This window comes from Epinephelus moara, chromosome 24 (assembly GCF_006386435.1).
Source record: "Epinephelus moara isolate mb chromosome 24, YSFRI_EMoa_1.0, whole genome shotgun sequence".
Classification (NCBI taxonomy): Eukaryota; Metazoa; Chordata; class Actinopteri; order Perciformes; family Serranidae; genus Epinephelus; species Epinephelus moara.
The window spans coordinates 17,424,607-17,436,329 of NC_065529.1; the positions used below are offsets into that span (position 1 = coordinate 17,424,607).

The 11,723-nt window shown below is 39.7% G+C and overlaps 1 protein-coding gene across 1 annotated transcript in view; it reads right to left on the bottom strand.

The window, feature by feature from the left end:
- Positions 1-1,986: 1,986 nt before the first annotated feature.
- The window catches only part of cpne5b (copine Vb), a 180,283-nt gene continuing 170,546 nt past the window's right edge, over positions 1,987-11,723 (bottom strand). Inside the window, exons 19-21 of the mRNA XM_050037339.1 lie at positions 10,091-10,148; positions 9,372-9,445; positions 1,987-7,054 (exon numbers count right to left, since the gene is read on the bottom strand). Coding sequence (XP_049893296.1) covers positions 6,860-7,054; positions 9,372-9,445; positions 10,091-10,148 — 327 coding nt within the window. The 3' untranslated portion in view covers positions 1,987-6,859. The remainder of the gene's footprint in view (positions 7,055-9,371; positions 9,446-10,090; positions 10,149-11,723) is intronic.

An 11,723-nucleotide genomic window follows, 5' to 3' on the forward strand; every position in this document is an offset into this window, starting at 1 on the left:
AACACTACTAAAATAACTGAAAAGGAAAGGCTGCATTGTTTGTTAAATGCCAACAATGTCTTGTGGTGTTAATCTTTTTTTTATTTATTAGGGGAGCAAAGCACAAGTGTGTGGAGTCTTGCTGCTATTTTAATTTCATTGTTAGACATTTTAAAGATTTCTTGTGTTTCTATTTATTAAGGGGCCAAAGCAGCCAAAGCAAACCAGCTATATTTTTTATTTAATGTCAATGTTCAAGACATCCCTAGTGGCGGGTCATATTTCTTATATTTTGAAAGTCAACCCAAGGGCCGTTTAAAATTGGCCACGATTGGCCCACAGGCCAGACTTTGGACATGCTTGCCTTTAGGATATAGCTAGTCCGCGTAATGCCTGATTATATGATGTTTTTGTAGAAATCTGACAGAGTTGACAAAAATCTAGGACACATCTTTAAAGGGCCAATATTTTCATAAAAAATATATTTTAAATGATTATAGCAGTGCATTTTTACACAAATGTTTAAAAACTTAAAACAGATCCAAGTACATCTAAATTCCTTGGAAATACTGTTTCACCCCAAAAATGACATTAGTGTATTGATGTGTTACAAGGTTTTGGCAGGATATAATTTAATCCATTTCTCAAAAAAGGGTGAAATGTCTTAGATAGATGAGTGTTATAACTCTGTCATCATTCTGAATGTTGAGCATCTTTTACTGATTGTAATGACCTTTGCAGACTTTGGACACCAATCACTTCTGTGTGTCTGTTTCCTCATTATCTACGCTTTATTTTGATGGAGATGCTAAAATCAAGAGCATTATTACTGTATTATTATCTAAAAGAAGTTGAAGTTATTCATAGAGATATAAACTCCCGTCCTTTGTGTGGATTCAAAGATTATATGACTTTTTTAAGGCTTCATTCAGTTCTTGATATTTTTCTATACATCATACATCATTTTACTGTCTAACATTTTTTTTTAAGTACTACTGTATTTAATTTACGTGCCTGTGTGTCTTGTGTTCTTTATTGTGTTTTTGTTGTGTTGTACCGTATACTCAGGGGATACCTCATATTGTCGTCGTTTTGCACTGCAGCACAGTCACAATAAAGTCTATTTTCTCTAATGTGTTATATCCTAAATGTCTTACACCTAAATGGAAAAGTGCCAAAAACGTAGATAAAAAGAATTACAAACATTACAAAAAGCGTTTGGTGGCTACATTCCTACATGGTGATTTAGCATCTTAACCCTAATTTCATGCTTATTAAAGCAGAAGTTAATGTTGGTATGTTACCTTTGTCTGTCCAGACAAATTTTGATTGTTTCTGACGAAAGCATTCAAGACCAAGTTTTTTGTCAACCAGTAAGGGTACAGTAATCCTCTAAATTACATTGACTCCTACATAATGCAGCATCCTGTATCAGCTCTTCTGATGTCAGCCCAGACGCCAGAAAAAAATGGTCACATTATACATTTCTGCAACCCCAATTACATCCACCTCCTCTCCTGCTCACCCTATAGGGACTTCCTAGCTCTTCATATTACTTTGTTGCCAGTGGCATTTCAAACTGACTGCGTCTGGCGGTGTTATGAACTGATACCGCCCAGCCCATCCTGGGAAAGGTGCCTTTTGCATCTGTATCTGACACTGAAATCATTGACAAAAGGGGTTGGGTTTTGAGGAAATTTACCTCCATTAAGGATGAAAGTAAATGATGGAACTAAGAGAACACACATATGTACAGATTTCTATAACCTGCAACTTATATTTCAGGAATATAAATGTGTTGAAAGTGATGAATAACGTGAATGTTGCTGAATAATGAGCACATGGCACTCAGCCTCTCTCAGCAAATCAGCAATCAACAGCCTGACTCTACTTTTAAAATTAACCTCATCGTTGCTGCATTTAGGAACACACTATATTAGAACAGTGATCAGTGAAATTAAAGTATAACGCTCGAAGAACTTTTATAAAAGTAGTTATTTTTTAATTTCCAGTTAAGGCAATCCAATACAAAGCATTTCACAACCCACCATATGACAATAATCATGTACAATAAAAACCCATTTGAAGAAAGTAGAGAGTCATGCAAATCAGAAAACTCAAGAGATATAAACAACAAAGAGAAGTTGTGGGAATAAACAAAAAAAAGAATATTAAAAAAAAGTGTTAACTGTAACATGCTAATTCAGCTACAGTTTTTAACCACTGGTGAGACAAAAAATGTTTGTAGAACCAGGCACGAGAGAGAAGAACAGTCCACAGAGCTTTACTGCCATGTTTGGCAACTGACATGCATGTAATCTGGTTGGGCTAGTTCCTATTTTACAGATGGCGGCATTCTTCGACGCACCACAAGAAAACATGCAGTCGATTCATCATACTAATAAATCAGGGCATTAAGAGGTCACCATAGACGACAGGAGCGATGGCTTTTCATACAAACTCCAAAAATAAATAAATATCTTCAATACAGTAATATTCCTAAAAATATATCAAACATATACAATGAGCACTCCTCGCGAGGATAAAGTGCTGTTGGGATCAAACCAGCTGTTCGTACACTTTACATTCTGTTAGAAGTCCACGCTTATCTTTTCACTGTTAACTGTTTCCTCTCTCACACCACAGTGATTTACAAGCAAATAGCTGTTTGCCAAATAATTTTCTCTCCACCTACCCAGAGCCATACTTATCCAACTGAGCTGCTTTTCAGCACAGGACTAAATGAGATGCAGTGACTGCCTTTCACATTATTAAGGCCTTTAGTTTGCTACATTAGACATTTGAATAGACCTTTTTCAGCTCAGATTAATTCTGCCTCTGCCGCACTTTGTTGGTTCATAAGGAAAGGGCACCTTTTACAGGCTATTATACCCATTGTAGCACTGTTTTGTTTACTCTCTACACCAATGAGGGGTGCATGAAGGTTATGGAAGTAAATAAAACCAAGTGAAATTGGAGCAATAGTACTTAGAGAAGAGCAATGGCTGTGGTGAAAGATTTGCAAAGATGGAAAAAGTAAGATTTAGAAGCAGTTTATGTCCACGTAATGCCAAAAAACAAAGGACAAAAATTAGATACAGCCATGCTGACAGCTCTCTGGGGCTGCACTGAGTCAAAGCATTGCTTTGGGCTAAATGCTAACATCAACATGCTCACAATAATGATGCTAACATGCTGATGTTTTAATGTTAATCATGTTCACCATCTTACCTTTGCACATTAGCATGCTAACATTTGCTTTATTTGGTCATAAATATAAGTATAGGACAAATTTGAAATTCTGATAATGATGCTACAAGAGAAGTCAGGGATTGGGATACATCCTCTGAGGAATACGTCTGAGCCCAGATTTCAAGGCAATCCATCCAATAGTTCAAAAAGTCAATAAACTAAGTAAATGAAGACTCTCCATCATGTAGAAATACCTTCTTTTTAATGCAGCATGTATGACTGCCTTCAATTTTTAGTCTGTCTACTGCCTGATTTATTTATTTTTTTTATTAGGGTGTCCTGTTCCTTAAGTAGAAAAGCTGATGATATGGCCAGTGTACCTGAGCTGCAATAATTGGTTGATTGATCAATTTGTCGATCAACAGAAAATTAATTTGCAACTTAATAATAAGCAAAAATGTCACTGTTTCATGCATCTTAAAGGTGAGGATTTGATGCTTTTCCTCATCAAACATAAAAATAAACAAAATAGTTTGGGATTTTTGTTCCTATACCTTTCGAAGACGTCACTTTCGCTATTTTCTTAAGTTTTATTGGCCAAAGAATTGATCGTTTAATCAAGAAAATAGTGTACCATGTCAATATAAACATGAGAAACAAGACAAACTGGACAGAAAAATTGTTACCGCAACTTGAGCAGAAAATACTATGTAATTTGTCAGATGGCAGGCGTGATGAGAGAGAAGATTTGAGTCTTACACTGCTTTGTGTACTTTCATCAAAAACTCCTTGTGGTTGTTATGATCCTACTTATGTACCCTTAATGATCAAAACGCCTCTACATGGATCATTTTCCTTAAATCTCATTTCTACAGTATGATCTCTGCATGTTTGTAAGGCAACACATCATAGGACCATCAGGGCTTATTGTTGCATCATTGTGCAAGGACACATCTCAAATGACAAGCTTTGTTACTGATGCTGTAAAATTGGATTTTCTACGTAGATTCCTGTTTGTTTTTGTTTCTTCACACTAGACCGACGTCACAGATGGTAGGAGGCTATAGAAAGCCGAACTAAGATTAGAACAAAAGGATCCCTCTTTACCCTGTGGTACAGACAGATTGTTAATGTGTTTACACATGAGAGAATTACTTACGTACTGAATGTAATGAACATAAATCCTAAAGCTCCGGAGACCACTTGAGGATCCCACCAGAGACTTGTAATACACTGCTGCAAGGATCAGGCTGTATAAAATGTAAATCTCCATGGAGGAACGCCGGCTGTGATTGCACCGACTTTAAGTGAGAAGTCTATGACGCTGGAGGTTATGTGGCTGCTGATGCGTGGCCTCTCATGGCTTATGAAGTCTCTGGGTTGCAGACGTGGCATATTTTGGATCATATCAGGGCTGGATTAACTGGTAGTTGGGCCCTGGGGTAAAACTGAGATTTGGCCCCAGTGAATCATCGTGCCTCCTTTGGTTGCCCCAAATTATTCTGCAACATAAACCCATCAGTGGGTGGGTGTTATGTTTCCCTGATGTTTGCTGTATGTCCCTTATTGATTTGTAATGTGTACACATCAATTTATGCATCAACTGAAATGGGTGAGCTACGAGAAAAAGATTTTGACTAGGGATGTCAGTTACGTTTAATTTTGCTTTTAAAAGCCCCAAACCTTTTCACCTGTAGCTAAGTGGTTAATTTTCATGACAAAATAGAGCCATTTTCCTTTTAGTTTGGCCCTCTGTTGACTCAGTTAGCTTTAGCACCGCATTTCAAAGCGCTATCCATTTGGAGTTGGTGAAATGTTTGTGTTGTAATGGTTTTATTTCTGTTGGCTTTGCTGACAGACATTCAGCTAACATGTGGAAACATAGTGCCCACTGCCCACACTCTAGTCTCCACTGGTTAGCTAACTTTGGCCTTGGTCACTCTGCACTGTGCAACACGAGCTGATAGCATCGCTGCAGAAACATGGTGACCACCCTCCGGTGTCTCTCCCCATGTCACCCCCGTGAGTAGACAGCATCATTTTGAGCCGTAAAACCCCTTACCATTGTTAACTACTGTATGTTAGCACCAGTAGCCATACTGATACTGCTAACGTGCTAAAGGGGATTTGCAGTTCAATATTAAAACAGTTACTCATGGGGGCGACCTTGGAGAGAGTCTGGAGGGTGGGCATGCAATGTTTTTGCAGTAACACTGTCCTGCCATCATTGGTCAGGATGGCGTTACCAGCAGTAATCGCCAAATGAGTGCCGTCGTGAGCTATCGCCCATACGACTCAAGTGGTGCACAGCAGGGGAGCCAAGGCTAGGTAACCAGCGTAGTGTGAATACCTCATCAGCTTTGTTATTAATTCAGTACAGCACAGTGCCAGTACTACTACTAAACTGAAGAGTAGCAAAATTCACCTACTGATCGACATGTAACCGGTCAAAATATTCTTGGCAGCTTACTTAAACAGTTAATGTTTGACACCCCTAATTTTGACTCAGTGCCTCTCTGCAAGAACTGGTAATAGCCATAAGACCCTTATTGTCCTTGGATATTATGCTTTAGTGGTGTATATTACCTAAAAGTGGTATTAGTCAGACTAGAGCAAAGTAATATGTTGTATTTACTGTGTGTTACAAAACCACTACATTTTAAAAGAAACTCATGATTAATTTGTTAACGTTCCTCTTGTGCAACGTTGTCCGTTGTGATGGCAATTCATCCTTATTGAATGAGAACCATAAACCAGCCTGAGACACATTTTCAGCATTGTATGTTAAATTGCAGCTGCAGTACAAAGATTTTTGAGTTGCATGAATAAATAAAATAAATTGAATGGCAGCTATCAAAATGATTAAATGTGATTAACCTGATAGCATCGTCATAATCTTGTCCTTGGTACAGAGACAGGTTGTGCTTTTTATATGCCGTATGAAAATAATTGGTGACCACTTCAAAACAGATCTATCAAATGTCCATGCCACTCTGAATAACACTGGAGAATAAATATACTGGAATATGGAGATTTAACTTCTCATACAACATGCTCTTATAAACATTTACCTAACAAAGAAGAGAGGAGGTGAAACCTCATGGTACGAAAAGCCTGAATAATGTTTGTAACGTAATAAAGTGTAAACTACACACCTGTAGTTTTTCCTCCATCATAACTGATGCATTAGAAGATATGGAGACAATCCCCAAATATAAAAACTACTTGCAGAAGGTAAAATGTGCCTAAAAAATATCACTGCATTAGGCCACCAATGACTGACGAGCAAGGCTTAGGTCAAAGTTCACGTCCCGATACACTTAGAGAAACAACCACAGACAGGCACAAGTTTTAACCACAACATGACCTCTTTGAACCAACCTGCTGTCAAATTAGATGTGAAACAGTCACTGCCTCAGTGTCGATTTAAAAGGCGTTCACCAACGAGTCCTGGAAAGTTTGAGCCTCTCTTTAAGAGAAATCATCCAAATGAACATATCACAGAAAAACAAACCAAGAAAAAAATGCTGCTCCGATAGTCACTGGGAGGATACGGCACAAAATTCAACACCCATTTCCTGGTGCGTCAGCTCCTGTTTGCACCAAAAAACAGGAGGCAGAGTTCCCACTGGACTCTGTGTGGCTGCTGCATGCTGTCAGTCTTCAGTGAAAAGCCAAGAGGAGGGCATCAGATCTGTGTGTGGTGGTGGTGTGTGTGTCCGGGTGGTGTGTAGGGAGGTGGCGCCGGATTGGGTTTGATCCCCCGGCTCTTCATGTAAGAGATGAACTGGTCTGGGATCTCTGCTAGCACGTCTTTAGCGAGCCGAGCCATGCTTAACACGTGGTTGCCTGTCCGGTCCATGTAATCTCTGAAGGGAACAAACTGGGGAGGAAGACAAGAAAGTTGAATATCAATATGCTTACACACAACAGTAACTGAGATGACCTGAGAACATACGATTTCCTCTGTCAAGTAAATTCCATCTAGAGAATTTGGACTACTGTTGTAGTGATTCATGAAAAGCTCTACATACTTTTGAAAATGTACACAAGTAGGTTTTGGGAGCACGGTGGTACTGAATGGAGAAATCCAGAGGGCTCATGTTTAAGCCCCTGCGTTAGTCAACATTTGCCAGATCCTGCAAGCTTTAGGATGCTGATTTGTCACTAATCCTTTGCTCTGGCTCCCCTCAGGAGTGAGAGGAAATAAAATGAGCCCATAAAATAACTCTGAATTTTTATGTCTTTTGTATTATTTGTCACAGCACATCAAGGTTTCCCTCAAGAAATAGTTTTGCAAAAGTAGTGAGCCACCTAAACCCTGACATCTCCGCTATAAAACTCTAAACATTGTCCTTTACCAACTATTCAGTCACATAACTCTTTGGTTTTGACACTACAGAAACAGAGAAATTACACCTCAGTGGCCCTGTGAATGAGACACATGCGGTTTCCTACAGTGACAGATAATATCAAACTTATTAGTGTACTGGTCTCCATGGGAATTCACAGAAAGCACACAGATGTCCTAATCTGTTACAGTTGCCACTGCCAACAGATGGTGTTTTGTCAGAAACAGGCATTTAATGTACCAGCACAACTGAGGCAACAGCATGAATGTAAAATGCAAATGTTAAAATATGACACAGAACGTACTGTAAATCACTGGAAACACTTCACTTACTGGAAGAGAATATTTGAATGTTTCTCTGATGCCTTTGAGAAGAACTGGGAACCTAACCCCCTACTTGCTGTCTTAGGTGCCACGAGTGTTCGACCTTTGGCAGACAAGTATGAAACTTGGCCGTTTCATTTGGTGTGGTTGTGGCAAGGAAACTTATTCTACTTATGTGGAAGTCAGACTGTGCCCAACTTATGATATGTGGATAAGAGAGCTGATGAATTTACTGTATTTAGAAAGGTTAAGGTTTTCTAATAAGAATATGACTCAAATACTTGTCAGAATTTGGAATATACCCCCTATCGCTGTGTATATGTATCTTATTTTACTAGTAATATTGAAGTCCTAGGACTTGTTTTCTGCCTGTGAGGATATTTGTGACTGAGTTGTTAAAATTATGTACTGAGCATTTTTTTTTTTATATTTAAAATCCTGATGTAATGGTTGAAAAAAAAAATGGGAACACTGACTACATACACAAAATATTCTGGTTTTTGCACTTAGTCCGAAAAGATAACATTCCGAGTAAGCTGTTTACATGGCTAATGAAAAAAATATTCCACTAATATTCCTGTTTGCGGCAGCACAGCAGTGCAATGGTTAGCATTGTCACCTCACAGCAAGAGGGTTTCTGGTTCAAACCCAGGGTGGGGGCGTCAGCAAGACATGCAGGTTAATTGGTGACTCTAAATTGCCCGTAGGTGTGAATGTGAGTGTGAATGGGTGTCTGTCTCTATGTGTCAGCTCTGCGATAGTCTGGCGACCTGTCCAGGGTGTGCCCTGCCTCTCGCCCAATGTCAGCGACCTACTGAATTCCCGTTTGCATGCAGCTGTGCATACACTACATGTTGTTTATCATGTGAAAATATGCAAACTCAGCCTCGTTCTTTCTCTCCTCTAACCATCTTCTTGAAAAAGTCAGGTTGCAATATTTGCACATATCCTAAAATCTGTCTTTCAGTAGATGAGTTTCTTCCTCTGACCAGAAATATGGGCATATCTTTTGGGAATGCGTCTCTACCACAGCCTTGCAAACTGTTGGCGAGTTGGTTTGTGTCCAACTCATCCATGACAACGCACAGAGCTGACCACAAACTGCCACAAACTGCAGTAAAAACCCCAAATGAGATGCCTACTCAGAATGTCCAAAAAATATCGACATACCCCACGTCTTAATCGGAGGATCTTACATTTGGAAAAAAGCCTAATTCAAAACATCCAAACAAATTATGCTAATTACATGACCTGCACCGAGTACAGAATGTTGTCATAATCAGAATAATAGCGAAATATAAGTGTGCATGCAGTCACTGTTGCCTGTAAACAGTGATCTGTATCTGGTGGCCAAAGACTACATGCTGGATAAATGTTTATAGACAGTATATTCTGTTATCTGGACACAGTTGCAGTCGAAATTTTAGAGTCATTTCTGGAATTCAGTGAACTTGGTTGTCAGTTCCTGGTTTTGATCTGCAGTGAATACGGTCAAGGTCTCTTTCACACTGTAAAGGGCAGTCACCTGAACGATGTCTCTCTCTGCCAGTTTCCCTCGGGACGAGATCCTGATGTCATCGCCATCCAGCTCCACCATAGCTGTAAAACACAAGTTCACACACACATGCATGGATGCATACGAACACACAGTGTGGGAGCATAGCAGAGACAGTTGCCTGTAGGTCAGGGACAAGGTTTATATGCACTACTGATGTACAGGTTGAGATATTAATACAGAATCTTTTTGCTTTAGCATTAGTAAAGAAGAGAGGGCGTAGAGCTACACAGCTGCAATCTGTCTTTATTCCATGTCTAATCAACTAATAAGTCTTTTATTATAGTCTCTGTGCAATTTAAAATCGTCTGTACTAAACACTGCAAACCCAGTAATTAACCTCAGCCAATTCTTCTACAGTTTTGCCTGCATCCACCCACGCCTTCCCTTCTCCACTGACACAAATTAGTTTGTACAGAGATTTTCTCTCGGGTGTTTCTCTGAATTGGTGCCAGAGAGGTTAGCGCTGGCTGTAACAATAATAGACTGTGAGTTGTATAAATTAAAATGTCAATTATTGACCCATGTTTTAACTGAGTTGATTTATGTAGATGGTACAAAAAATGACAGAATGTAACACTGCTGTTCTAGAAGATGTCTTGTGACATCTTGTGTGTGCCTGCCGTCACAAAATTACCAGATTACCTAATAATTTTGTTCATGCAGCAGTTAAATAAATGTCACTGTACCGTCAAACTCAGCCTGACCAACTCCAACTATGATGATGGACATGGGAAGCTTGGCACCCTGCAGAGAAATCAAAAAGGACATATCTTAACAAATATGTTCACACTTCTTTTATTCAAAGAGAGGAGAGAAGCTTGTTCGCATCACTGCTGACCTGAAGCGCTCATTACGGTATATCAGACATCCTGGCCGTTACATGCTCACCCACTTTGGTTACAACCACACTAATGTTCTGTATCACCCTTTAACTAGCTATATGACCTTTAAGTAAAGACAGGGCCTCCGGAGAGAAATAGAGCATGAGTTGGAGTCGGAGAAAGACAGCCTAACAGGGAGATGCTTCAACAGAAACTTGTTTTTGTCTCTGCTTTTCTTATCCCAGATGTTCAATGTGCCTGAATCCAATTTGCTGTCGTACGAATGCTCCCCGGCTCTTATCTTGGGGTGACACACACTGTATTTACCCACTGAATGCTGGTTATCAGGCCGGGGAGTGGAGATTAAATTGACAACACTAATGGCGTCCCCTGAGAGATGGGGCCAGCAGGTCAGCAGTATCGGTACTAAAGCTGTTTTCACAGCTTAAAAAAAAAAGTCAAATTTATCCCCAGATTTCCCAGCTTAGATCGACAAAATGCTGACCTGCAAAAAGAGATGAATTTTGACATTACACACTCTTAAAAAGCTGGTTAAGGCGAAAAGGAGGCATTTGTTCACAGGAAGGAAAAAATAGCGTTGGCAGATAGACTCCATGATAAGGTCTTATATGGCAGGTGTGTCATGGTGGCATTTGTGAGCTGGGAGAGGAAGGAGAGGGAGGAGGCGCCTGCTTATATCAGTACAGCGACCATCCTCAGTTACCCGCCCAGCCACTCCCAAGCCACACCTCAAGTCAGGTAACTCTGCTGTTAGGCTATGAACACCTGCCTCCTCTATGTTGGCAGATAGGACATGGGCGAAACTTAAAGATCGAAAAACACGTCAAATAAATTTTTCCCAAAAACAGTTTCTGTCATTTTAGGTAGTTATCACACTGATGAAAGTTTAGGAGCTCAAGTTTGGTTTTATTAGTTATTTGATTCTATAAAAAGGTTTGATATCATGACTGACAGCTATGTGTGCCAATTGGTGGTGCTGCTTGGTTGGATGAATGTATGGGTGGGAAATAAGTACCACAGAGATTGCTACTGCGCAGACTCTTTGGCTTAACGTTTGTACAGTGGGAGGAAGTGGAGACACATTGGACCAAAGGGGTGGTCTTTGTCTGACTTCATGTATAACAGTTGTTAAAATAATTTTAACTAGTCCAATCCCATTGGTAGCTTTGTCATCTTCTACCTATGCCAATCCTCAATGCCTATGTGCAGTTTCACATAGATTGACCACGTCAGTGAGTAGAAAAACGTGGACAGACAGAATGACTGACTGACTGACAGAATGACACACTGACAGTTTCCGTAATTATGTACAGCATACCATACCATGACTTAGTCATACCAAAAATTAGAAAACAAAAAAACATTCGGCCACAGGGGGAGCCACAGTGATCGGTCGCATTTTAGCCATTTTTAAGCATTTTTCTGTTGTTATAGCGCCACCCAGTTGCCAATTAGAGTTAAATTTCTCCAGTCACCT